At 53.7% G+C, this 27094-nt stretch overlaps 1 protein-coding gene across 1 annotated transcript; it reads right to left on the bottom strand.

Annotated features, from left to right (window-relative positions):
* On the bottom strand, positions 1-26147 carry LOC104264060 (Krueppel-like factor 5). Its single transcript, XM_059824506.1, has 5 exons — positions 25983-26147; positions 10096-10143; positions 6067-6970; positions 3564-3623; positions 1-179 (listed from the first exon to the last, which is right to left on the bottom strand). The coding sequence occupies exons 1-5, from the start codon at positions 26145-26147 to the stop codon at positions 1-3; spliced, it is 1356 nt and encodes a 451-aa protein (XP_059680489.1).
* Positions 26148-27094: the final 947 nt, after the last annotated feature.

Raw genomic sequence — 27094 nt, 5'->3', positions numbered from 1 at the left:
CTAGTTCTGGTGCCGCTTCATGTGGAGAGCCAGATGGTCGGAGCGGGAGAAGCAGCGGCCGCAGGCTAAGCACTTGAAGGGCTTGGCGCCCGTGTGCTTCCTGTAGTGCCGGGTCAGCTCATCAGAGCGGGCAAAGCGCCAGTCGCAGCCTTCCCATGTGCATTTATAGGGCTTCTCACCTGCAGGGAAGAGCCACAGGTCACAGGCACAGCACAGCCCTACCACGCAAGACACGGACGCGCATCTGCCCGGCCTTTCAAACACCCACCGCGTCCTCTCAGGGATGCCTGTCCTCCTTGGGAGGCCCTGGAGGGCACCCAGGGCTGCCCCGCTGCAGAACGTGGCTAGTGGCCATGCTGATGCTTTACACTACCAGGGTTCACTTGCTAGACACGGTTCATAGCCACCAAGGGACCATAAATTGTTGAGCTGCAGTAACCAGGTCTTGTCCATGTGCCCCCCCCGGCTTTGCTTTCTAGGCTTGGTTTCTAGTGCTGTTCAAGATCTTGTTGGATTTTGGAGCATTTCTGGCTAAAACATGTTCTGAGTTCTTTAGGTTTTTTTAACTAAAAAGCCAAAAATTCCTAGGTAAGGTGTTGCTGCTCATACAGGTGTGGAGGGCATCAGGAGGAAGAAGAGGGTTAGGCCATATAAATTTTCCTGAAAGCCTCACATCTTTGAAAGCACCATCTAATGCTCTGCCTTAAAGTTCAGCCCTGCAGCAGCTCTCTGTACACAAAACACTGTGTTTTCTTCAGAGCATTTGGGTGACGTAATGCCTCTGCCCTCTCCCCCCCCTCCCACCCATACACACCTATTCCCGAACTGAAATCAATTAAATTGTGCAACTTCTCAGCCAGCTGGGAACTGGGCTGGAAAAGCCCGTGCTGGCTTCCAACTCCCTGCGTGCCCAGGTTGTAGAGCTGAACCCTGGCTGCAGCCCTCTCCGCACATGGGTGTGGTGCTCTCAAATATTAGCCCTCGCTCTTAACAGCCTGAACAAGCAGGCAGAGTTCAGGGAATGTGCTGACTTTCCCGACCTCAAATATTTACTGTTTCATCGGCCAATTGCTGAGCACACCATCGCAGCATGAATGCACGTACACATGCAGCATGCATGCACAGGCATGTGTGTCATGCTCCAACATGTTTCCCAGTGAACAGCCATTCCTCTCCGCAGCCCGTGTACTAGGCAGGCAGTGTGTTTGGCCAGGAAACAGAAAACATTCAGCCACAGCAAGATCTACACTGTCTTGTACACACTGGACAAAATATGAAAGCACAGACTCGTGAACCTGGAGGAGACAGGGCATCAAGAGCACATCCTGTCCTCAAAAGGGCCCCGGGCTCTGCACCACGGGGAGGACAGAGGTGCATTTTTGTATGGCTCAGGTAATTACAGAACTTTTAAAGTCAATTTACAAGCAGCACGCTGGATGTTTTACGGCACGCTGGGGATCTCGGGGTTTGCGTTAGCATGCTAAGACAAAGGCGGGATTTGCACTGCGCAGCCACAGACATTGTCCCAGCCAGGTCACCTGGCTGGGTCAACCCTACCAAGGCCCTTTAGTTTCAAACAATAACAGGTTGATCTCCAGGATAGAAACAAAATGCTTTCCATTGTCCCACGAGCTGGCTCCATCTCCCAGGACAGCACGGCAGGGCAAGCTCAAACAAAGGACCCAAACTGGCATTCCCAGCCCCTGGGAGGCGGGTGAGCAGCCACCGGGTTATATATTTAATCTCACAATGGCACCCAGGAAATGAATGGTGTCTCCAGGAGATGAATACAGCCCAGCCCATAGCAACGGGCAAACCACAAGAAAAGATCTTCGAGATCATGTACTTCACAGCCCAGCTGCCATCAGGCAAGGAATCGAGAGAAAGGGCATTATTAACCCTTCAAGTGATGGAGCTGAAGCGGCATCGAGTGTACTTAGCTGGGACGGGCCCTGCCATTGCAGCTCCGGTGCTGTGCTCAGCGAGGCTGAGGCCTCAAAAGCAAAACACGAGGCTTCAAAAACTGGATGCAGACACCCTGAGCCTGCCTGCTTATGACGCTCTGTTTTGGATTCCCTTCTTTTTACCCACCCCACAACACCACCCGTTTTCTTGACTACTCAGGTCACATCCGCCTTCCTCTCTCAGCCCTTCCCTCTTACAGCAAGGGAAGTGGAAGGAGGCAAACGCACTTGGATTTCCAGCCCAATTACTGGGAAACCTGGAAAAATGACTGCATTTTATTGGGTTCAAAAACCACTCAAGTTTGCCTGGATACATCTTTCTATTGTGACTTGTAAGGATGGTGCCTGTCTCAGATGGGTCACATCACTGGGCACAGAGCTAAGGCCCGGGCTCTGAACAGAAGGGGAAAAGAGATATTTAATTCTAAAGCGAGCGCCCTAAGCGTAGCCCTGAATACAGTTTGCTGTTGTGACAAATGCTTATCACCACCCAGCTCTCAGAGCCGGGACAACGTCCTTCCTGTTCCTTTCTTCCACCCCTTCCGTGTTGTTCTCCAGCTCACTCCTACCCAAGCCCTGCCAAAAAAATATTGTGCCTCATGCACAAAGAAAAATTCTTTGCTGGCTTGTTCGAAGGACTGATAAGACGAAAACGGAACAGAGCCAAGTGCAAGAACTGATTCCCAGCCTCAGGATGGGTTTTGTTCGTTGTTAATAAAAAAGAAAAGTGAACTCTGGGCCAGCTTAATTGCTTTCAGGAAAGATCAGCCCTTCTATAAAAGAGATTTATGAGGGCACTGATGGTTCCTGGACTACCTGGGGATCTGATAAAGTTTCAGGTATAATAAATGCCTTAATGAGAAGACCCGTGCTTGAATGCACAAGTGCCACTGAGCTAGGTTTTTACCCCAGGGAAGCTGGTTGTGGTGGGAGCTTCTCTATCCTAGTGACCCTGTTTACATCAGCAAGGGCAGCCCACGGCACCTTCGCCCTCGGGAATGAGGGCACAGCCTTTCTGTACGTGTATTCGGCAGCTCCAGTGGCACATCACTGGCAGCTGCTTAAGGGGACAAGCACTGGGCATGAGTGGTCAGCGTGGCTGGTACACAAGGAGATACGAGGGGTTCCTTCCTCTCCTTGGGAATCACAGGGGCACTTGACACAAAGGAGACAGCCCTTGTCTCCTCAGAGGTCATATATATGTGCACCACATGCCTTTACGCAATCTTTCTGTAGGCTAAGCAGAATCAGACCTGGCTAGGATTTGGGAGATCTCAAAGGAAGAGCTCAGAGTGATCGAGGTTTTGGGGACACCTCCTCCTCCCAATCCATCGACTCAAGAACCTCCAAGAGTTCTCCTAAACTCTAGATCATCCCTCCAGAAGGCAAGCAAGTGCACACAGCAGTGTCCAGTCACTGCAAAACAGTGCAACCATTGGCCTTTTTTTAACGTTAACATCGATAGACTTAACTGTGCTCCTTACCCCAGTAACAGCCCTAGATTAAGGTAATCAACTCAGCTACGTTATCACCGCCATTAACAGGCACAGCGTAAGAAGTGTAGGCTGGCAGAGTTTCCTGATGCTGTGGTGCTCTTACCTGTGTGAGTCCTCTGATGTGCCTTCAGGTGGGAGCTCTTGGTATAAACTTTTGAGCAACCTGCAAAAACAGAACACAACTTCCTTGTGAGAAAGGGGCCCTTGCTCAAACAAACCCAGAACATTTATATTTGAGATTAGGGACAGAGTGGGCCTGAAAAGCACTCTGGGTAACAGTATTCAAATAAGCCTGTCTATACCCGTTTTGTTTCAGCTGTAACTAAAGAGCATTTGTTCTCTAAGACAGACAGACCTTTACAACACTCCATTTGCCACACGATCCTGACACCCGTGAGCATTGTGCTGGGAATTAGGGGCGGAGGGAAGAGTCAGGCACAGACTTTCAAATCCCCCCTTCCTCAACCAGGTCTTCGAGGCAGGATGAAAACATTAAATTCACCGCCATTAGCTGCTGGCTTTGTGCTGCCGTTTGTCTTTCTGGATTCCAGACGTAACTGATATCACTACTGCAAGGCTGGAGGGAAGATGTGTTTTGTAATAGTCCCAGCCACAGCAGATGTGGTGAAAATGTTCCAGGAAGCAGGAAACGCCAGGTACGCTGTGGAGCCACAGCTTGGCTTTCAGGATCCAGAATAAAGCCGGTGGGAAGTTTTTTTGGAACATCAGCAACAACAGGTTTAATCAAAGAAAGGCTCTTAGAAACACCGTGACTTTGGCAAAAGTTCATTGCCAGTTCCTCATTTCAGTTAGATAAAGCTTAGAAAAGCTTCTCACACTGCCTTTACAGCCCTGCTTCATTGTGTTTTGTCAAGTATATTAAAATATGAATTTGAATTTTTATGACCTGCATAAGCACCATAGTCATATTTTTTGTTCCAGTGTTTCCACACAGCTTAAAGAAGCCTCTTGCACGAGATCAGCTCTCCGTCCTGTCCTGCTCAGGAGCTGCCTTTCCCCTCCTCATGGTAGGACAGATAAGGGTTGGTGACCCAGTTCAATCTTGTTTCTGATGCTCTGAAGCCTCGGACGTCCCTCACACTCAGGAGAGAGGTGAGGACGCATGAGACCAAGGACTGCCTCCCTGCTGAGCATGGAAACAAAGCCAGCCGAGCACCCAGAGTGGTTTCCAAACCCAGAGGGAGCAGCACAGAGAAGCCAGAGCAGGGCAGGGCTGAGCTTCATTTTCCCCGTGAGCACGCAGAGGAAAAAGTGCTGGGGCCACAACCGGGAAACTCGGATCGGGGCTTTGCAAACAGGTCTCCCCTGTTCATCCAGATACCGGTGTGAATTCGGCATGCCTCCTGTCGCTTCCTCACGCAGGCCACGTCAGTTAAGACCTGCTGCCCCTGCCATCAGTCCTGACTGGCTTCACCTCTAGCTGAACCTCAGCGTGAAGGATTAGAAGCAGCCCTCCACTGTCTCTGCACGTACACACTATCAAGCTACCCAGTGTTTATTCAGCGCAGGTTGTTTGGGGGTTTTTTTTGCACCACAGATGTGTTCCTGCCTTCCTGTGCAGGCCAAAATTCTGCTGAAAACACGCGAGCTTTGCCTTGGTAATGCGTCCTGCGGGATGAGGCTCTTGCTCTGACCAGTTCTGACAAGAGCGGAGGGGTGTGTCTCAGAGCAGTGGTCCACTTACACCCTTAATCTGTCTCCCACCGTGACCAGCAGAAGGTAAAAAATTCAGCACAAGCTGTTAACCACAAGAACATGGGTGCAGCTTCTGGCTCAGGAAGTCCCTAATCTGCAGGTTGCCAGAGGGTAGGAAGGTGTAAGGACAAAAAGATCTCTCTAAACATGTCCTATTCTTATATACTTCCTCGGGTCACTGCTGGAGACAGGATCTGGGCTAGACAGGCCTCTGGGCTGACCTACTACAGCCACTCTTGTACCACGGAAAGAGCACATAAATCTTGCAGGAGGCAGTTAGGAAATGACTTTCCCCCAGTTCACACACCCCCACGGGAAAACTGTTTGCTAATCCCCAACAGCTCAATGGCTGGGGCTCGGCCCAGGAAGTGGGTGGTGTGTGTCCCTGCACAAGAGCTGGTGATTTTCAAGCCCTCACACTGCTTTCACTGGGGTTCCTCGCTAGGGACACAATTGCTTCTCTCCTGCGTGGCATGAATGAGACTTTGCAGCTGTGGGTCCCACAAGCTCTCTGTGCACAGTGCAGGAAACCCTGCAAGATCTCCTCCTGCCAAGGCATCGCAGGTCTTTAGATGGACAAGCTCCTGCAATGAGGTGACACAAGAGTCAGGCTTGCTTTTGCCAGAGTGCCAAGGGGAAAGGGAAGGGGAGAAAAAAGGCATCAGCTAGCGCAAGCAGGATCGACCTCTTCTACTCCCTTGGTGGTGGTAGGAACCCCACTTCCCTGGAGCTCCCCACCCAGCTCCATAGCTCCCTTCATCATGCAGACAGACAAACTGATTTCAGATTAAACTGCTGTGCAGGCCCAAGGCAGCCCCCAGCCTCAGTGTGTCGAGAAGGACACCCCCCCACCCCGCAACGCCAAGCCAATACGTCAACCATGAGCATACCTGGGTAATCGCAGTGATGGATTCTCCTTTTCTCCAGCTCAGGGTTGTTGCGTCTGTTGTATTTGGGGGGCTGCATGGCAATGTGCCCTTGGGAGAGGGTCCCAAGGCCATTGGGGACTGGGGGGACCTGGGATGACTGGACCAGCTTCAGTCCAAAAGTGGCTTCATAGGATGGTGGGGGAGAGATGGTGTTGATGAGCTCGGGTTGATTTTCTGGGCTGCCAGGCTGTGAGTTGGGGGGTGAAGGGGGCAGGTTCACCCCTGGAACAGCGTAGAACTGCCCTGAGATGTTGAAGTTTCCCTGTCCCTGGGAGACATGTGGGTACGGCTTAACTGGCCCTCCTGGCTGGACGGATCTGTGGACCACGCCGGACATGGTGTTACCTGTGGACATGGTGACACCACTGAGACTGTTGATGGCTGTGGTGCTGTTGGAGGAGGATGTCAGAGTGGTGATGTCAGCGCTCCCGTTGCCAAGAGGCATCTGGTAAAGCTGGGATTGCTGCGGATTGGTGGATAAGGGGATCTCAGAGGGCATCTCCTGCTTGATGAAGATGTTGTTCACTGCCACTGACTGGGGCATGCTGAAGACACTGGTGAAGTCGGGCAGGGTCTGTGTGGAGCCGGAGGCAGAAGAGCAGGGCTGGGCGAAGCTGGTGCCAGGCTCTGTTTTTATCTGTGGGAATGGCGTCATAGGTTTGGGTGGCCGGTAAAGTCCAGTGCGCAGGTGCGTCGTGTCTGGCAGAATCACATTGATGTTCACGCTGTACGGCGTAGAATTGGGCTTCTCTGTGGAGAAGAACTCATCCACTACTGAGGCACTCTCCCGGCGGTACTTCTTGTCTGGTACCATTGGGATAGGTGGCACCTCGTTTGAAAGGTACTTATCCATTTCGGACCGCGCCTATGGCAAAAAATACAGACAAGAGCTTGTGAAGAGTGACCTTGACACACTGGTGGTGGGAATCCAACGTTCAATGAGTACTTAAGCTAGCAGGAAATCGAGAGAGCAGCAGGAATGGCCCAGGAGTCACAGGCTGCAGTGATTTAGCTTCAGCCTCTGAGTCAGCCACAGACTCCCCAGAAGTGAATCACTCTCCTCTGTCCCACTTCCCTCCTACATATCTGCACTGATAACAAAGGGTAAGCTAGGCAGAGAATGCAGTTATGAGAGAAATACAGCCTGATAAAAAAGAGCCAAGCTTTAGGTACAAAGCTTTGGTCACATAAAAAGGAGAATTTAACACTAGAAATGGGATGAAATCAGAAACTCTGCTCCAGTCAGATGCTGGATCCAGGCATGTTGGATCTGCGGCCCCACCTTAGATATGCTGACTCTGGTCTCCTTTAAACTCAACAGCCTGAGATGTATTGCATTTTATTCTAGGACAATATCTTTAATTAATAGAGAATCTTCTAGGACAATATTGTTAATTAATTGAGAATAATTTGGCCTATAGCCCTAGAAATCTAAGTGATGTTGCCCACTAATTAGTGGACAGTGAGCCTAAAATGGAAACTGCCAGGCATACTATTACTGTCTTGTCTTGGTAAAGTGACTCAGCCCTCACCTAACCTTTGGTTTAGTCCTAGTTTTGTAGACCTGTTTTTACAAGTCTGGGTCCTCCAAGCTAACAGGACCTCCAGCTCAGACAATCACCGCTTGGAGGTTTCTTCCACTCCTGGTTCATGTCTGATGCGGCATCCCACTGGATCCAGGCCCAATAATTCACCGACCTGATGGAGCAATCCGCTAGGAAATTCATCCCCTGGCATTTGATGACTCAAGTTCTGCTCTTTGTGGTTAAAGATACCAGCGCTAATGCTCTTCTATAAAGCTACAGCCTTTAATTATGTGGTTATCCATGTGTCAAGCTCATTGCAAAGCCCTCGTAGACTCATTCATATGTAGAGGAGCTGGCAAAACCACCAGGTTTCCCTGGCAGAGCCTACAGCACACTTCAGGAGAGCAAGCTGATCTCGCCCCACACCCTGCACGCTTGAGCCGAGGGTTTTACAGCTCTGAACTATGTCACTGGAGTGCAATGGGCCAAAGTCATGCTTGCCGCAACTTCATTGCTCTTAACAAAGCTGGACGGGACCCAAGAGATTTCCTCGCCCTTTCCAGCGAAACATACCACCTGTGCTTCCAGCTAATTCAAAGAGCCTTTGCACCTCTGCAAGCCATACTGGCAACGCATGGGTAAGCTGGCTTCCACCCAAATACAGGTACGTGCCACAAATACACCCTCTTCTACACGGGTAGAAGCTCAGAGCAGCTGGACTTGGAAGTGCTACACTGCACTGGAACCGAGCACACTGCACTGGGACTGTGTTTTCTACGCTGTCCTCGCTGCACTGGTGTGTGTACACACTGTGCTGTAAATCCTATCCATCCTCATTGAATGTGCAGGCCCTGAAAAGTCCCTGCCCTCATTAAAGGAAACTACATGTTGGCACTACAAGCTCACTTTGTGTCACATCCTCACCTAAGTGGCTTTGCTTAAGGCAGCGCTGCCTCCAGCAACACCCCCTGCCATGCTCCAGTGAGGAAACCCTTGCTCAGGCCTACCCCAAAGCCAAGGCATCAGCAGGAGGCAGGGAAGAGAATCAGAGACCCTCAACTCAGTCCTTGCAGACTGACCCAAAACCCTGATTTCCTCTCTGCTCCCCCCCTGCAGTGTCCAGTTTGGGTTCCTGCCCGAGGAAGAACCATGCCAAAGCTTTGGAGCTGAACCCTGCGTGCTCCTGCCCTGTGCACCCACACTGGCATATTACTGTTACCTTTGGGAGTCAGCTTGCTCTAGGTAGTACCAGAGGCTCTGAATGCCGTACATACCTGAGCAATGAAATGACCCACTTGCCAGGAGTGGGGGCAGGGGGAAGGTGTTGGATGCCTTTTACTTCTACACTTCCCTTATCTCTGGCATTTAACTTTCTCACCTTCAGTTCCCAAGGGAAGGTGTCCCCGCCACAGCTCCAGTGGGTCCTTACATGGCAGGTGACCAGGCAGGTATATTAAATGTAGAAAGGCATGGAGGGCCCTAATTTCAGATCCAAACCCAGCATTCTCAGCCAGAGTCCCCCTGTCCGCTGCCTGCCCCCCTGTTCGGTGTCTGCCAGCCTCCTTTTCTCTCATAACCACCCCTACCTGCAGAGCAAAGTCTTCTTCCTGCCATTCCATTAAAACCTGATAAATCCACTTCTGATCCTGAGCAGCCCCAGGATCCTGGGGAAAGGGGGTGTTGAGGGGCAGCTGGTCAGCAGAGCAAAAGCGATGCGCTTTCACCAGACAGGAGAGGATACCAGCCCTGTCCGTAGCTGCAGTCCCACTGGTGCGTGCAGCACTGGGACGGTGAGGGCCCCACCCCGCTGGAATCCAGGCTGTCATAATGCTGCTGCTGATTGTGTCACAGGCCCCACATGACCCCGAGGGCCCCGGCACCCTTCAAAGAGGGAGAAAGGGGCACTGTGCTTGTTTGTGGCCCAGAAACGCCTAGCAACCCTTGTCCACTCTGGCACTGCTGTGCTGGGTGCTGACACCTAACACCAAGCCATTTCCCCAAGCACCTCCCAGCCAATGGCCTATCCAAAACCAACTCCTGGGCCCACAGTCAGCACAACTGGGATGATGTAAGTGGTGACATGTCAGGGTAGGATCCAACTCAAGTGTCCGGAATGCAGGTGTCTCTATCTGGCTGTCACTCACGGCTCCTTTCACAGTCGGTGGGGATCCGGTTAAGGGAGACACACAGCCACAAAGGAGATAGATAGATAGATAGCTACACAGGAGCCCGGGTGGCTTGCACGGATGGAGGCACTGTGGGTACGAGGAGCACACCCCAGCTGGCAGTGGAGGCAGAAGGAGGGAGCGGCAGTGCCGCCATGTCCTCACCAGCGGATCTGGGTGGCCTGCACTGGGGCTGGTGGGTGGGCGAAGTCCCAGCTCAATTTCTTAGGGGCTTTAGCGGTACCTCTCACCAATGAGGCCAGAAGCATGCAGAGGGAGGAATGAGGAAAGCAATTCACCTCGAGAATGAGCGGCGGCATCCGCTGTTCCATCCTCATAGGGTGCAGCTGTGGGGCAGACAGGTCTGGGTTAGTGGGATGACCTACCCCAGGGCCCGGCCACCCCCCACAGGCCTCCCCAACCACCCTCGGCCATGGAGGGCCTCACCCCCCCCCCCCCCCCAGCCCCTCACGGCCCCCAGGGCCTCAAGCTGCCCACCCTGTCAGCGGGCAGGTCCCCGCTGCCATCGCCAGCGCCTCCTCCCTCCTGGCACCCCCTGGACATGGAGGCAGACAACAATGGTTGCCTGCCAGCGGTTGCTAGGCAGCACAAGGCCAGAATGCCCCCTGCCTCTGCGTCACCCCCTGCAGGCCGGGAGGACCAACAGTGAGGGGGGTGGAGCCAGCCCTGAAGGGGGTGGAGCGATGCCCCCTTGTGGGCGTGGCCAGCCCCACTGTGGGCAGGGCTGGGCGGGAGCCATGTTTGCCCCAGGCGTGTGCCCTGGCTGCCGCGGCCTGGTGGGGGGACCCCTCCGTCCCCCACCCCGGGGCCATGGCACAGGGGGACGCTGCCCACCTCCCACAGGCTCCCAAATCCGGGCTTCCTGTGCAGAAATGGGGACGGGGGTTCGGAGGCCACAGGAAGAACAGGCAAGGCCTCGGCCCGCCCAGCCTGTGCTGGGAGGACCTCCATTTTCCTCCTGCCCGGAGCTGGGAGCGGAGCCGGCTGTGCCTCGACATCACCTTCTCTCTGTTCACTAACAGGGATCTTTTATTTTTTTTTTTTTGGTCTGTCTTTCCTGCTTGACATCACCTGTCCTGGAGCGGGGTGGGAGGAGGGACGGAGCAACCTGCTGCGGGGACGAGCCGGGGCTCGGTTCCCGGCTCACACAACCAGTCTCTGTTTTACGTCTTCATCCTCGCCGAGAGGCAGAGCGGGATCTGCCGCAGCGTTTGGAGCTTGCCCAAGGAGGACGGCCGCTTGGTGAATCTGGGCAGCAGCTTGGCCTGGCTGCAAGGTTTGGTGAACTCCGGGCTTCTCACAGGGAAAGAAAAGATAGCTGAGAAATACAGAGCTGTCCAGAGGAAGCTTTGAGGCACGGCGCAAAGACCTTCAGAGATCTCCAGCCCAGTCAAACCAGTAAGGTCTCCCAGTTGCCATAGGGCTCCCATCTACAAAGGCTGCCTTAGGGTAGGTGGAAACGTTCATGCTATGTCCTGGGAACAGGCTGGAAACCACCGGAGCAGGCATCGAGGGTTGAGCCCGCAACACTCACTCACTCAAGTCATGCATGAGGGGTTTTTTTTGGTGCAGACCTGGGGCTGGGGCTGTGCCAAGCCCCAGATCCGCCCCCCCCGGAATGGGCACGCACCGCGAGGTGCTGTGATAGCCAGGAGATACCATGCTCAGCTGCGTGCCCAGGGCCTCAGGCACAACACCTCTCCTCTGACCAACATCTAATGAGCTCCCCGGGCCACGGCATCTGCAAGAGCAAGGATGGGAGAAGCTTTCCCCAGCAAGAGCCTCAGCCATGCCACCAGGGCTCGGACAGACCGTGCTTCCCGGCAGAAGCGTGGCAGCACCATAAGCTAGATCCAGCCCCTCCGAGGTGAAGCTCTCAGCATCATACCACTGCTGGGCTCCTACAAACAGAGGATTTGGGGGAATCCCACCTCCTCAGGCACAGGAGCAGGTACCCCAGTCACCCCTGGCAGCAGGTCCCCAGGGACCTTCTCTGCAGTTTGCCTTCAGCTAGCCCATTCCTGTGCTTAGCAATCTCCAAGGTGGAAAGACTTTGCCGGGACTTAAATCTTTTATCATTCCCCGTATGCACCACAGCGTGCTTGCAAATGTCCTGCACACCTCTCTTCTCCTGCCTCGATTCCCCCCCAGCTTTCCACAGAGGGCTGAGGGCTTTTCTCCCATCTCTCTCCCAGACCCAGACCCTTTCTCCAAGGTCAGTGCCCAAAACAGGCCACAGTCCTCCAGCACCAAGATAAGGGGAAGAGTTATCTCCAAATCCCAAAACAGTATTTATCTGCCTTCTGTGGGTTCGGTGTCAGCCTGTGCCCCATTTGCATTCCACATCCTTCTCTTGCAGATGCTGCTGCCTGCTCGCTTCCAGTGTGCCCATTTTCTCCTCCACAACCACTGGTTTTCACCCTAACCTCTACCATTTCTCCAGTTCAACAAGATTGTGGTAAAGCCTTTTCTCGCCCTCCCAGTTGGGGGTCATGCACACATTGTCAGGCTGGACAGTCAGACCAGCAAGGGCTAGAAACCAGCCCAGGCTTCCCTCTCTCTCACAGAAAACCAGCAAAACCAACTCAGTGGACTCAGTTTTCCCATTTTAGGGGTGTTCATATTCTGGGAGTTGCACCTAAATGGAGGATGTTCCTTGCAAGGCCACGATAGACCGCAGAGCCACAAGGCCTTGAGAGAATGGGTGCCAAACAGGCTGGGGATGCTGAGAGCTGCCACCCCTGGAGAGCTGCTGGTCTCCATGTGGTCTTCATGCCCGGAAACACGGGGAGACGCTTAAACATGAAATCTCCAGGTCAGAGCTACAGGGGTTTTGGCGTTGAAAGCTGTGTCCCATCATCCCCATCAACTGGAATAAACAGCTTCAGAAACACCTGCGTACTTCAGCCAAGCTCCTTCGCAGGTAGTGCTTGAGCCTGAAAGTGGTGGTCCAGCTGCTGGATCCCTCATTTAGGGGTCAACCACGCCAGGAGACCAACAAAACCCTCTGCTCTGCCAGCCGTCTGCATTCCAGACCTGCCATGGTAAGCAGCACAAATACAAAGGAAGCAATTGATGGCAAAGTGGGCCCCACCAGGAGAAAACCCCGTAGATGCCGGGTCTCTGCAGACTCCTTGGCCAGTCCAAGTGGATCCTGGTGGCAGGCTGCAGCCCTGCCTGGGGCAGCTCCGGAGAGGGCAGCTGAGGACACTGCGGTGGGCTCACATGAGACAGTAATGACCTGGAGTGGTGGGCTCACATGAGACAGTAATGACCTGGAGCGATCAGCCCATCCCTTCCTCCCTGTCTGCCAGCCACAGGCAGGGAATTAACCATTTTCTTGCCTTTTTGAGAAGGACTGAACTTACCACATAGCCAGGGAGCTCAGTTCATCTCAATACTGCAAGAGATGATACCCACCCTGACTCGATGGAGAGAGCCTCCAGGGCCTTCTAGCTGAAGAGCCACTAGGTCTTTAGTGGGTTCAGTGGCCCAGTTTGCCCCATAGTCACTAGCAATGCCATCACTGCAGTCACCAGAGGCGAGGATGATACACAAGGTCTGGAGGCGGGCATGCCCCAGATTCCACCAAATGCATCGAGAAGGGCTCCAGCAGCCATCACAGGTCAGTAGCTCAGGCAAAAAGGGAGCAAAGGGAAAATGCAGGTGAAGCAGACATCAACAAAACTTCTGTGAGTTTAGAGGTGTCCAAACTGGGATCTTTGGTTTGGCCAGGAAGGGAAAACCAGTAAGAATAGTCTTTCATACAATAAAAGCACTGAACTCCTGTGGTAGTTTCCCCTCAAAATCATAGTATCTATTTCTGACCATGGAGGAGGGTCTTTTCAATTTTCCGGAGAAAAGAAAGCCAAAAAAAAACAAGGAGGAAAAGGAAAGGGGTTAGAAGGAGCACTTTGTCCACTCCGGACAAGGCCATTGGACACCAGTTTGTGTCACTGGACCAACAGGACCGTGTTGCACTCAGCACTGGCACATCCGACCCTGGGACCTGGCGACCAAAATTCCCTGGAGGGCAAGATAACCTCAGCAGCCTCTGAAAGAGCTGTGTGTTGTGAAGCACCCAGCACTGTGAAATCAGCAAAAACCCAGCCCTGCAAGCCAGTTGCTCCATCAAGAAAGCAGACAATGAAGCCCTGCTTCCCCCAGCTTCCTCCAGAGTGGATTCTCCTGTGGCTAATAGGCATGAGTCTTTCCCCTCTACCATCCGCCAGTTTTCATCAATCCTGCAGGAACCTCCTGCCTTGGAGACCTCTAGCTCCCTTTCAGATATCGTCAAAGGCAGGCTAAGGTGTTATCAGAACATCGATCAACACACGCAGAGTCCAAGACAAACATTTCTTGGGAGGATGCAGAAAAAACCAGCACTTGAGCCAACCATGCCATTTTGCCAGCAATTAGCCACAAGCATCGTTAGAAGAGCGCTAGGCACTGCAGGCTGTCGAGGCAGGAGGCGGGACGTGTCTTTCCCATGATTAAACGCTTTCTAATCTGAAGTTGATAAATAACAAACCGCCATAGAAACATCAGATGTTGTCACCACACGGGCAGCAGCAGAGAACAAGGAGAGAAATCAATGTTTGCTAAACAGGCAATGAGCTTGTAAAGTTGGCAGAGGGAGCAGTTGGGGGGGAAAGGGCTTGGGGGGAAGTTTCTTCAGGACTTGGCAGCTGCGAGCCCTGCGCTAGCCCCTGCCTGGCCACAGCCCCCCCATCCTGCTCTGCAATGCTGGGAGGCATCAAGCCCGCTTCCCCCCCTTCCCAGCTGGGTCTCAGGCTCTTGCTCACAGCCAGCCCCCGCCACGATGCTGCGCTGGTCACTAATGCAAAGAGCTTTCGGGAGAGGGGTGCAAGAAAAATGCCAGCTTGGCCCGTACAGGTCAGCCAGCAGCACAACCCTGTGACGTGGGGGGCTCAAGGGATGGGGCACCCACTCCAGGTGCAAGGGGAGCCCCTCCTCGGGGCGAGGGTCCCTCCCCGAGCACAGGCATGCGTGGGACAACGTTTGCGCCTGTTGTCTGGGCCTTGGGATTACGCAGTACAGCCTCTTTCTCATACATGCACCTGCATGAAACTCCAGCCTCCAAGGGAATCAGCAAACAATGGGGAGGATAATCATCAATCAAAAGCCATGGCAAGTACCTGGCAGTACCCCTTTAAAGGGACACGTTATAAATAGACCGTATTTATATACAGATTTGGTTCAATATCAGCATTTATTGTCTCCTAGTTAAATATTGACCTGAGTAAATATTTGTTTCTCTGATCATTTGGTTTTGATATTGACCTCGATCGACGTTATTTTCTGTTTGTTCCTCAAGTCTTCTGGAACCCTCTGCAAAACGGGATTAGCAAAGAAACCCCCGGGGCTCTTCCTTTCAAGTACACACAGGGCCGAACGTTTAGCTGCTGTAAATAAGAAAGCACCATTGCAGGCAGCAGAGCCGAACTCTGGGCTTATGTAGTTGGGTGCTGGGCTGCAGAAGGCCCCGGGCGGACTCCTCTGCTTGCTCTATCTCAAAGAGGTTAGGAGCGACTCCAAGAAACCAGTGCTGCCCTCAAAGCATTCAGCTGTGTCTGCATTACATGCAGTGGGGCAAGATTCATCTTCACTGCCTTTGGCTACCTGGAAAGTGAGCATCTAAGCTGAAGTCTCTGTGCAAGCTCTCTGGAGTCCGTGGAGAAGACTGCCAGAGGTGATCTGTCCCACCAGCTTTCCACCTTGAAGCTTTCACACCTTTCCAGTTGCAAGAGCAGCTCCTGGAGCAGGACAAGGCCATGAAGATAATAAACCCTTTCTCCAGGTTTCTGCCAGGAGCTCACGGATGGCCCAGGAGCTGAGCCACACTGCTCTGGAGCGTTATTCTGGTACTGTTTTCTGCCCTTGTGTTTGAACTACCCAAGGTAATTATCACCTCTCAGAAACAAGGAATTTCCTTGAGGCCGAGAGTCACCATCAAGGCAGATGTGGGCAGCTGGGAGGTTGGCTGGCCTCTGGCTGAGCCTGCAGGCAGCAACATTTCCAGCAGACTTGCTGACTCTGTTTGCTATTCCTTTCCTCCGACAACTGATAAAGACTCACTCAAAGGCAATCTACCTTGGTTATTTATCACAGAAATCATGCCACTACAGTCAGCAATCCCAAAGGCCAAAGAAACCAGGAATAACACCCTCATCCAACTCCAAGGTCAAGTGCCTGGAAGAGGAGCAGTTTGGAGCAGCCAGGCTCCAGCGGGCTTTAAGAGAGCAAGCAGAAACCTTTCAAAAAATAAACCCATGAATGGACTGAAAAATAACTAGCAGGGCAGACCTTGGAGACACTGAGCCTGGAGAAAGCGCCGGCCCAGCTGCACCATCCCTAGGCCTTACTGAACACAGTGGACATTCAGCCCACCTGGCCTTAGGCAGGTCTAGACTGGGGTGGGGGCGTCCCAGGTTGACATTAGAGTAGCTCCGCACAGGCTTCCCCTTTTGCAGAACTGCCACGCACAACCTCGGCACTGGACGGAGCCCGAAGGCAGGTGGGGAAATGGGGACAGCCCTCTCTCCTCACCCATTGCTCCCCGCTCTGCCCCGGCGGGAGGGCAGCTCTCATAAAGTGTGGGAGGGGAGGACATGAGGACTTAAGGGAGCCGTGCCTTCGTACACAGTTTGTGAGCTGCTCTTCCTCAGCAAAGGCTGGGGTCAAGCCCATCAAAGCCAACTGAGGGTTTTCTATCAAGCTAAGAGGGCACCCACTGTAGGAGGCAGGAGGCTGAGTTGGGTAGGCTTTTGGTGTGAGCTGGTACAGCTGTTTGGATGTTTTTTCTGGAAAGATGAAACAATTTAATGTTATTTCAACTCCTGGAAGATCAGGAGGCTTGGGGCTACTTCAGCCCCAGCCAAGACATACAGGAACTCAAGGGTTCCTCAGGTTTATGCATGCATACAATCAAAAGTTCAATTTGGATAGCCGTGCAGCCCCAGCTGGTACCATCAACTAGAAGCAGGCCCACCTGCAGCTCCATTTCTCCTTCTCCATTGTAGCCTCTGCTCCAGCACACCCTCTTGCCTGAATCTGGGAAGATGGAGGCTCTCAGATGTCACCATTCCCCAGGATTACCCAGATAAATTTTTCCACCTGTTTCTAGCTATTGCATGGCCATAGGACACTGGGCTTGTCCTTGAGCCTTCCAGCTCCCCTCTGGTTATGCATCCGTGCCACGGGTCCTGAACTGAGTGTGACATGGGAGAGGGTTGTTAGAGCTCATGGGGAGCTTCCCCAGCTGGGATATGGGTGGGATTCATTCTGCCTCAGTCAAACCACCTAAAAACTCACACTCATCACCTCGCCTCCTCCGATCAGAAGAAAAGCAGCACATTCCCAGGGCAGGGTCTGACAAAGGCAGAGTGAGTCATCCGCTGCTTGCTGGGGCTTGTGAGGTCCTCCTGGCATTCAGCAAGCGATAAAACAGGCCAAAAAGCCTGCTCTTCCCAGTACAACGCGCAAGGCAGACCCAATACCCCATGCACGGTCTGGGAAAAGCAAGGTCAGGATTCACGTGCGGACAGCAAATCCCACCGTCCTTGTGGCCCTCAACTTCCTCGCCAAACCAGTTAGCAAAACAAAACAAAACAAACCCTAAGGCAGGTGAAAACATTGTGTTTGAACGAGTAGGTCTTTGGGCCAACTTCTTTCTTCCAAGTTTGCACAGCACCTAGCACAGTACAAGGCCAAGAAGACACTGCCAGAATCAGGGACTGAGGGGGACGCTGGAGCAGGTCCGCCTGCTGCAGCCCCCTCTGCCACGCATGGTACCCTATGTATTTCCCAGCATCTGTGCTGCTAGGAGGGTCCTTCTGTTAGCCTGAGGGCAGAAAGCCTCAAAGAGTTTCCTCAGGATCCATTCCTTTCAGCTTAAACCCTCACTTTCCACATTTTCCCTGTATAGAAATGAATTGCCAATTGCTATTAATTAAGGGAGACTGATTATGGCACAGGCTGATAACAGACAATTGACAGTTCCTGTGGAGAAGGCACCGAGCCCTGGAGAAGCTCCAGCCAGAGCATTTTGGAGCTTGGGGTTTGCCAGCCCCTGGGAAATGCGAGGGCCGCAACACTGGTTGTGTCCCAGAGGTGACGTCAAACAGTCAGCCAAGCTAATGATTTTGAGTTCTCCCAAAAGCATGATACAGAACCACAAAAACACCAAATATTGAAAGTTACTCAGAACAAAACGTCACATTCTAAAACAACAGCATTTTGAACGATTGGTGGGAAGGGGAGATACCCCAATTTTTCCATTCAATTTAACAAGCTTGGGTCATTTCTACATTTTAGAGAACACCGTCAAGCCTTTTATTCGTTGCGAGAAGGATTTTCAGTTGAATATATTCAGCCACCCCTGGGTTCAGCTCCCTAAACTGTCCTTGAGGAGCAGCAAAATGGAAAACAATCACTTTGTACAGGCAGCATTAAAATGATGGGCTGGATTGGCTGGTGGGTAGGTACCCACATATCCCTGCCCTCTCCAGGTTGGGTTTAGATTCATGAAACAAATTGCCTTCGATGTGGTAGACGTGACAACGAATGGATAATACTCTTCTGCAAGTGATAAGTACCTGCATTTTCAGACCAGCTATACTGGGACCAATGTCTTGCCATTCTCTTCTCCTGCTTGTACTGGAAATACTACAAAGAGCAAGGTCATTAAACGCATTTTAATACTTGCAAATCCTGTCCTTGGTGGAAACTTGAGGGTCCCCATCACATTAAAAAAAAATTAAAAAATAATAATTTTCAAAAGAATTCTCCAAGCATTTCTGAACTTAATGAAAGATTCTTTGTTTGAGTTTCAGTCTGAGCTTGGAAGGGGCTGAACCTCTTTGATGTGGTAAACAGCCCATGGGGGTTTTTTGAGAGTTTTCATGCTAGCTCAAGTTCTGAGAACATCTGAATTGTAAACATTAGTTATCCAATCCCCAAACACCAACTGTACCCTGTGATTTAGGTAATTCACCAATGGAGCACAAGAAAAGCAAATATTCTAATCAAGGAGCTCAGCTAACAAGACGGTTGTAAGTGTGATTATTTGCAGTGGATGGGTTAGATAAAAGAACTCACTGGACCAGGGAACGAGAACAAAATAGCGTAGGTAGCTGACCAAACAGGTTTGAGAGGGGAAAATTCACAGTTGATGATGCACCGGCCAGAAATGCACTACCCCAGACCTTCGTGAGTAATTTCAGATGACTGTGTTTGCTTCCCACAGACTGTTCAGGAAGAGCGATAAAGGGAAATCCGTTGCATTTATTATGGAGTCGGAGTCCCCTGCTCATTTCCTCCCTTAAATACCTGCCTTTTCAGTGTTCAAAAAAAAAAACCCCAACCCACCAGAAACCAACGACATGGTTTTCTAGCTAATTTGCAACCTCTCCCATGCCAGCAATTGGAAAACAGGTTCCAGTGAGGGCTGTGCAGGAGGACAAGGAACAGCACGTCTGTAATCTTTTGCTTTCTCGGCGCTGTCCCTTTCTCTCACTCGCCACCTTGCCGAGCCAAACTTCCCCCAAGCAGAACAATCAGCCTTTGTACCACCCAGACAAAGCCATTGTGCTCCAGCGAGCTCAAAGTTCGGCCAAGCTGTTTCATCCTACACCTTCGCTGCTTCCAGCGGTGCTTGCGTGTGCACCCGCACACACACGGGGAAGTCTGTGGGTTTGGGGGATTAAGAAAAATAAAATAACAAACACGGTGGCTGAGATCCCCCAAATTTCCCGGTCTTTGGCTCACCAGTAACATCGGTTTTGTCCAAAGCCTGCCGAGCGGTAGCAAGCTCCCCGCTGACTTTGGACCTGCTCCCACAACAGGATCTGATCTGCAATGAGACCACCCGGACACAGGGCTGCGGCAGGCAGGCGTCCTGCCTGGGGACCGTCCCTGAGGGTCTTCCTGCAAGAGTAGAGGGACAAATTCGTCCCTTCTGGGGACTCTAGCTTCATTTCACATGGCCCTGCAGAAACCTGCCAGACAGAAAGCCCATCAGACTTGCAAATCTGCGGGCTGGGCCTGAAAGCATCAGGCTTCAGCTGATCCCAAAGCAAAACAGCCTGAAAGGATCCCTCCCTCCTGAGATCCCTCTAGCCGGAGGCCACGCAGGGCTCAGCTGCACCAGCTGCCAACCCACCATCTTGACTTGTGCTGAGAGAGATCATGTGAGCCCGTTCCTCCTTGCCCAGCCTTTAACTTGACATCTCTGTATCACCAATCTGTGTCTGCACACTCCTCGAGCCTGCACAGGTCTGCTGGCACCCTTTGAAAGTTAATTTTGCACAGCATTTTGCACAGTTCTGCAGAATACAGGGACATTTTTGTACCCTTCCGCAAAGCCAGGAGGATCCCAGAGGGCAGAACATCCCATCCACCCGAGAGGGAGTAGAGAACCGTGACTTCACACTGCCCACAACAGCACATGACATGGACCGAGCAGCTCAGAAAGAGGAAGAAGGGACCGAGTCTCTGAATCCTCAGCAGATCACAGAATCACAGAAACATTAAGGTTGGAAAAGACCTGTAAGATCATCAAGTCCAACCACCAACCCAACCCCACCATGCCCACTAAACCATGTCCCGCAGTGCCATATCCGCATGTTCCTTGAACGCCTCCAGTGATGGTGACTCCACCACCTCCCTGGGCAGCCTCTTCCAGAGCTTCACCGCTCTCTCAGTAAAGAAATTTTTCCTAATATCCAGCCTAAACCTCCCCTGGCACAACTTGAGGCCGTTTCCTCTCGCTCACACCAGCCCGCTCCATTTCCACGCCCATTTGCACAGTTGTGAATGTGGGATCCTGGCAGAGACCTGAGCTCAGCTCCCTGCTCAGCTGGTGGAGTAAAGGATGGGTGAGGACCTAAGGCAGCGCACGGCTCCAGCGTTGTGAATCGCAGCTCGTCTGACACGTGGCGGTGCAAAGCCTGTGTAGTCCCCTTGCACCGTCACGATTCAGCAGAGATAGGCGGGGGAATACCTTCGCATTGCAACACTGCGAGCTCAAAGCCTGTCCTCAAACATGGGCACAGCCTTGAAAACAGGCACTACCCCGTTGAGCTCGTATCTGTGGTGTCCCCATACCTGGGGCCACATGCAGCAACGTGACCTTCTCCTGAGCATGCTGGGGATGAGGAGAACCCCAGGAGAGGACACAATATTTTCAGTCCCCTCTCAGCACCCAAGGAGAGACATTAAAGTGCAGAAAGATGCCCGGGCTCAGCTACCCCCAGCCACAACAAGCTGTCAACATCTCATTACAGGCCCAGAGCAAAACTCCAAATCCACCATCTCCCCTTTCCCTGCAGAAAAGCTGAATTCATTCATTGCATGCAACTCCTGACAGCCCAAGGAAATTCATGACTCCTTGACAGCTGTGCTGTGGACTTCTACATCTCTACTAATAAGTAAAGTGGAGCAGGACTCCTTCCTGGCCCTGGTGCAAACTACATCTGTATGAGCAAGACCCATCACCCTGGTTCCAACTGGGCTGTGCAAGACGCTGGAGCACAGGGGAGCAGGAAAGCCCATCCCTGGTCCAAGAGAGAGCGACCATCTAGTCATCACCCCAGCGCAGCCACGTTCACGACAAGGATGCGGCCAAAGGGGCTCGCTCAGATCCATGAGATGCAGGACAGAGGACACAGGGCCCCACAGGCACAGAGCAGGATTGAAAGAGCTCCTGCATTGTCCAGAAAGCTGGAGCACACCTCAAAACTCTTGGCCCAGCTTCTCCTGTGACACCAGAAGAAAAATTCCTGCCAGAATAAAGTCAGGGGAACAACATGGCACCTATATTCACTCCGTTGACAAGGTCTGGGAAATGCCATTCGCGGTACTGAGGATCTGAAGCTCCAGGAACAGCTCTCAGGGAACAGCACCATCCTGATACCATCTAATCTGTTCAAGCACCTCCCAGATGTTGGAGCTGTTTTCTTCCTATGCGAGCCCCCCGCCCAGCCCGCGGGCAGGGCAGAAGGGAGGTGCACCAAGCACAGGGGTGAGAAACTGCCTGTGGGGTAGGAACTGGGCTTAGAGGACACAAGGGGAGCTGTTTGCTACCGTTTCTCAGCTTGCAGCAGCATAGCCCACCCAAGGAAAGGGAGGCAATGAAGGACGAGCTGGTTGGGGCTATCCCCAGCCACACTCACCAGGATCTTCCTCATCACCCGTGACAGCCTCTGTCCCCACTGGGTGCTCACCGGCCTCAACACAACTGCCCCTGGGGCTCCCGATACAGGTAGGCAAGGGGTTAAACCAGGGGACAGGCTGTGGGTTTTGTCCATCTCTCGTCCCAGCAGCTTCTTTGCCGGGTCCTGACCTCAGTCAACCCTGCTGCAAACCCAAGTGACCCTCCAACATCAGGCAGCAGCTCTGAATTCACGGCCGGTACGACCCATTGAGACAGGCACTGCCTTCCCTGCATCCCCGAGGGCAGGCGATTGCACCCAGCCGGCAATGGCAGGGCTGACACCCCCGATAACCCCCATTCTCCCCACCCCTTAATCATAGCAAACCCAACCATGGAGATGAGCGCAGGCCACCCCTTCCGTGTCACCAACACCTCGTGCTCCTCACAACTGCAGGGAAGCCCATTAGGAGCCAGCCCCTGTCCTGCACATGTTGGACAGGGAGCAGGGGAAGTGCCATCTCCTTCCCAATCATGCTGGCAACCTTCCTTCTAGAAACATCTCCAGGATCGTGGAAACCTGGGTCTGTTCTCACCATCTCACTTTCCATCACCGCAGCTGTCTGGTGATGCAGGGACAGCTCTCACAAGAGGGCAGGGATTGGGCTTGCACCACTGAGGACCACACTCACACCCGAGGGAGACCAGCCCCTGTCCTGCACATGTTGGACAGGGAGCAGGGGAAGTGCCATCTCCTTCCCAATCATGCTGGCAACCTTCCTTCTAGAAACATCTCCAGGATCGTGGAAACCTGGGTCTGTTCTCACCATCTCACTTTCCATCACCGCAGCTGTCTGGTGATGCAGGGACAGCTCTCACAAGAGGGCAGGGATTGGGCTTGCACCACTGAGGACCACACTCACACCCGAGGGAGACCAGGGCATAAAGCCAGAGGTGGCTCCGGGAGGCTCAGGAGGGATGGGGGGCTTAGAGGACGTGGCAGTGGGGTAACTCATCTACCGTGAGGTCAAGCCCAGCCCAGAGGGACACAGTCACCCACCTGACAAGCAGGAGATGATCCCAGGAGGGATCCCCAGACCCAGGTAACAACAAGGTGCCTGGGAGCTGCTTTGGTCCATCAGACCTGGAGAGCAAAGGGCAGCAAGGTGGGAGCAGCAGATGAGCCCTGGGGCTCCCCCAGCCCCCTTGCTCATCGGGGGGGGGATAGCTGACAGCCACGCAAAGGGAACGTCTCCTCTTCTTATGAAATGCTTCCCTGGACGTGCCTTGCTTTTGGTTTCATTGATTATTATTTTTTAGCTTCCTTCTAGCATCAGCCTCTTGAGATTTAAAGGGGAAAATTCTGTTTCTGGCTGATCTGACTCAAATCAGAAAGGAAAAGTGCTTTTCTCTCACAAGCCCTTTTCTCTCCTCTTTTCTCTTTCTGTTTGTTTTTTAATTTGGGGCAGGGCGGCTGGAAAGGCAGAGAAAAGGGAAAAACTAATCGTAACCTCCACAAAGGATCTATTTCCACCTGACTCAGATCGAATAAAATTTTCAACAGCAAATAGCTCCCACCTTCCACTCATGTTTGAAAAGCGATTTGGGGGGGGAGCACTTTGCAACCAGCGAGATAAAGAGATTAGCTGGAAGTTTGCTCCTTTCTTTGCCTGAGATCAGCGAGACAGAAGTCGGGGAGAGCTGAAACAGCGGGAAATGCCCCATGGGCGATAGCCGGTGCTGGAGCTCTGACAGGTCACAGCCTTCTCCATAAGTCTTGTCAAACTGCTCTGGTAAACACCCTCCCCGAGCAAAGGGTTTCCCAGACGTGCAGCCATCCAGCTTTTCCACCCTCCAGCTACGGCAGCTTCTTCAGCATCTCTTCTACAACGACCACAGCCTTCGGCATTCATTAAGAGAAAGGGGGCCAACACACGGAAAACTCCTCCCCTGGAGACATGGGGTCCAGCCCTGGGCTGTCAGGGTTTTGCCACCCATAAGGCTTCACCCTGGGTGGGTTCACAAAGAAGTTGCCACGCGGCTGTTTGGGGCTGAGCGGGTGTTGCACGGAGCACGGGTGAGCTGGTGCTCAGCTCCAGCCCTGCAGCTTTCCGGCCTCCATCCCAGGGACCCCATTGTCCATAAAGGGATACAGGATGGTGTCATGGCAAAGGAATGACGTCTCTGATTGGCCGCCTCCAAGGCTCACCCTCAGCTGCCTCCACCCCAGAGCAAACCAGCAAACCGGCAGTGGGGTGGCATTGCCCCAGGGACCAAACCGGGGTGAGAAACCCCTCTTCCCTTTGAAGGGCAGCTAGGATGGCATCATGGGATGAAGGTGTTTCCAACCACGGGTGGGCTCTGCATCCCCACGTCCCCCACGAGGAGGACGAGAGGTGGCACAGGGCTGGCCAAAGCCAGGAGGCACCGCTGCCCGTCCGCCCCCACCGCCATGGCCAAGGTGTGGGGCGAGCACCAGCCCCGCTGCCTAATCCCAGTCGGCAGCCTGGGTTACGAAGGGGGAGAGAAAGCAAACCTCGCCCTCCCCCCAGAGCAAACAGGGAGCTGCCACCCTTTCGCACCGGGGATGGGCCCTGGAGATAACCCACACCTTTCTGAAGAGCCACCACCCAACCCTCCAACTTCGGATAACCCACCCAAACCCGGCGCGGAGGGGCAGGGGCTCCGACAGCCCCGCGGTTATGGGGAGAGGTGCCGAGCCGGGACCGCCGCAGGGGAAGGAGAGTGCTGCATGGCCCTCTCCCCCCCATTTTGACCCCCCGCATCCACGACCACCACTCGCGGCTGTGGATGCCGGATCGCCAGGGCGTCATATGGAAATACGGCAATGGAGACGCTGCCTTCATCTCGCCACCTCCCTCTGAAGGACGGAGCCCCAAAACTGGCCCTTGGGGCATCAGTGCCACCGGGAGAGGGGAAGCTGGCAGCAGAGACAGAGCCCCAACCCCTGCCCCACGCTGAACCGTAGCCACCCACCATGGGGATGCCCTCACGGGGGTCCCCAGAGGAAGGGCGGCCAGGACGAGGGGGTCCCTGCAGGGTGGCCGTGGAACGAGGGGCCGGCGCCGCCCTCCCGCCCCGATCAAAATGGCGCTGGGGACACGGGGCGTGGGGTTAATCATTAGCCGCTGGCGGTGCCGGGCACCCCAGCTCGCCCCATTCCTCCGGGGGGAAAAGGGGCTGAAGCCACGGCAGCGGGGTGGAGGCAGGCCTGGCTCACCCCCTTTCCCACCAGAAAGGGCAGCTGAAGGCTCTTCGTGGTGGGACGAGGGGTCCCCCAGCCAAAACACCGGCGAGGAGCCTCACGCCTTTGCCTGGGATGGGCAGCGGGGCTTGAAAGCGCTTCTGCCATGGCCCAGGACAGGGGTGGGCGTGCAAGAGGGGCGCGCGTGCAGCAACGCCCCAAAGCCGCTTATCCGGGTCTTTATCTCTGGCGCGCGTGGGGGGGAATTTCAAGGAGCATTCCTTCCCCACCGCGGCGGCGGAAAAAATACATATAATAAAATAAAATAGAAAATAACCTCCCATTTCCCCCCCCCTGCGCCCCATCATCATGCACAGACACAGCGATCCCGTTGCCCACGTCTCTCTCAGCGAGCGGGCGGTGGCGCGGAGCCCCTCGGCACCCCCTCACCTGCCAGCCCCACGGGGAGAGGGACCGAGGCCCGGCTGCGGGGAGCGAGCAAAACCCAGGCTCCCCTCCAAAACGGGCAACAGGGCGTTTTGAAGAAAGGCAGGAGAAAAAAAAAAAAATAATGAAACCCAACACGCCCAGGAGAAAATCCGGCGGAGGGGGAAGCACGAGCGTACAAAGCGACGGAGGTGTTTGAGCGAAGAGCGGAAAAACAAAGCAGAATTAAGTCAAAATCCACGCTTGCGTTTGCAGGAGGCATTAGCAGCCTCCGTGCACCTGAGCGGGCGAAGCTGGCCCCTTCCCGCTGCCCCACGGCAAACTGCCGGCCTCCGCCTTACCTGCGCCAGGTCGGGCGGGTTTTCCAGGGGCCGGGCGGAGGGTTTGATGTCCTCAAAGACGGGGGCGTCTTCGCCAGATTCCCCCGACATGGTGACGGGCTTCAGCAGCGTAAACGCCGAGGCGTCCTCGGGGAGCGGGGTGCGCAGCACCAGCCCGCTGCTCATTCCTCCCGCGCCCCTCGCGCCCGCTCCCCCGGGGGAGAAACAATTCTTATTTAAAAATAATATAAAAAAATGGGGGGGGGGGGAAGGAAGGGGAGGGGAAAGGGAAAAAAAAAAAAAACCTGAAGGCAGAGGCGAGCCGGAGCGAGTTGCTAATCCTGGGAGGCCAGGTGCCGGGTCGCGGGAAGGCTTTACCTGGGCTGCGGGAGGAGGAACGCCAACCTGGAAGCGGCGGCGAGGCCGTGCCGAGCCAATCAGGCTCCCGCCGATAGCCCCGCCGGCAGCTCCACCGGGCCACCGGCAGATAAAAGGCTGCCGGGAGCGAGCGGGTGGCCGTGAGCCTCGCCGTCAGCCATGCTCTGCCACGGTGCCCGGGCAGCACCGGCACGGCGCATCGGCTCTCGCCGGGACGGAAGGACTCGGTCCCACCAGTGCCACCCCAACCCAGACCCCCGTCGGGGCTGGAGCCCACCTGTGGGGCTGGGGAAGGGCCGAAACAACCCACAGCAGGGAAACTAGCTCTCAAGTTGAGTCCCCTGCGCTGAAACAAGGGTTTTATTTCAGTTTTTTAAAGCAATGGCCTTTTTCAAACGAGAAAATGCCATTTTCCAAGGAATGGTTGAATTTTGCACGAAAACGGATTTTTAGAGACAAGGAGATTCCTGCCTGCTCGCATTTCGCATTCCCGGGGGAGAAAAAGGGAAGGGTCAAAAATAAATTGATTGCGTGAAGGGGAAAAGGGATAAACCTTGGGGAAAAAACTCAAACCAACAACAAAGGAAAAGTTTAAAAGGTACAGATATGAGCGCACAGTGCTCTCCGGCTTGGCTCCTACGGAGAAACCAAGCAACTGCGTTTGGGTCTCTCTTTTTGAGAGGGGGGGGGAAAAGGAGTGTAAAAAGCCAGAGCAACAAGGGAATAAAAAAATCACCTTTCCAGGGAGAGGGGAA

This window comes from Gavia stellata, chromosome 14 (assembly GCF_030936135.1).
Source record: "Gavia stellata isolate bGavSte3 chromosome 14, bGavSte3.hap2, whole genome shotgun sequence".
NCBI lineage: Eukaryota > Metazoa > Chordata > Aves > Gaviiformes > Gaviidae > Gavia > Gavia stellata.
The sequence above is the reverse complement of the archived record's forward strand: the minus strand, read 5'-3'. Positions and strand labels throughout refer to the sequence as shown.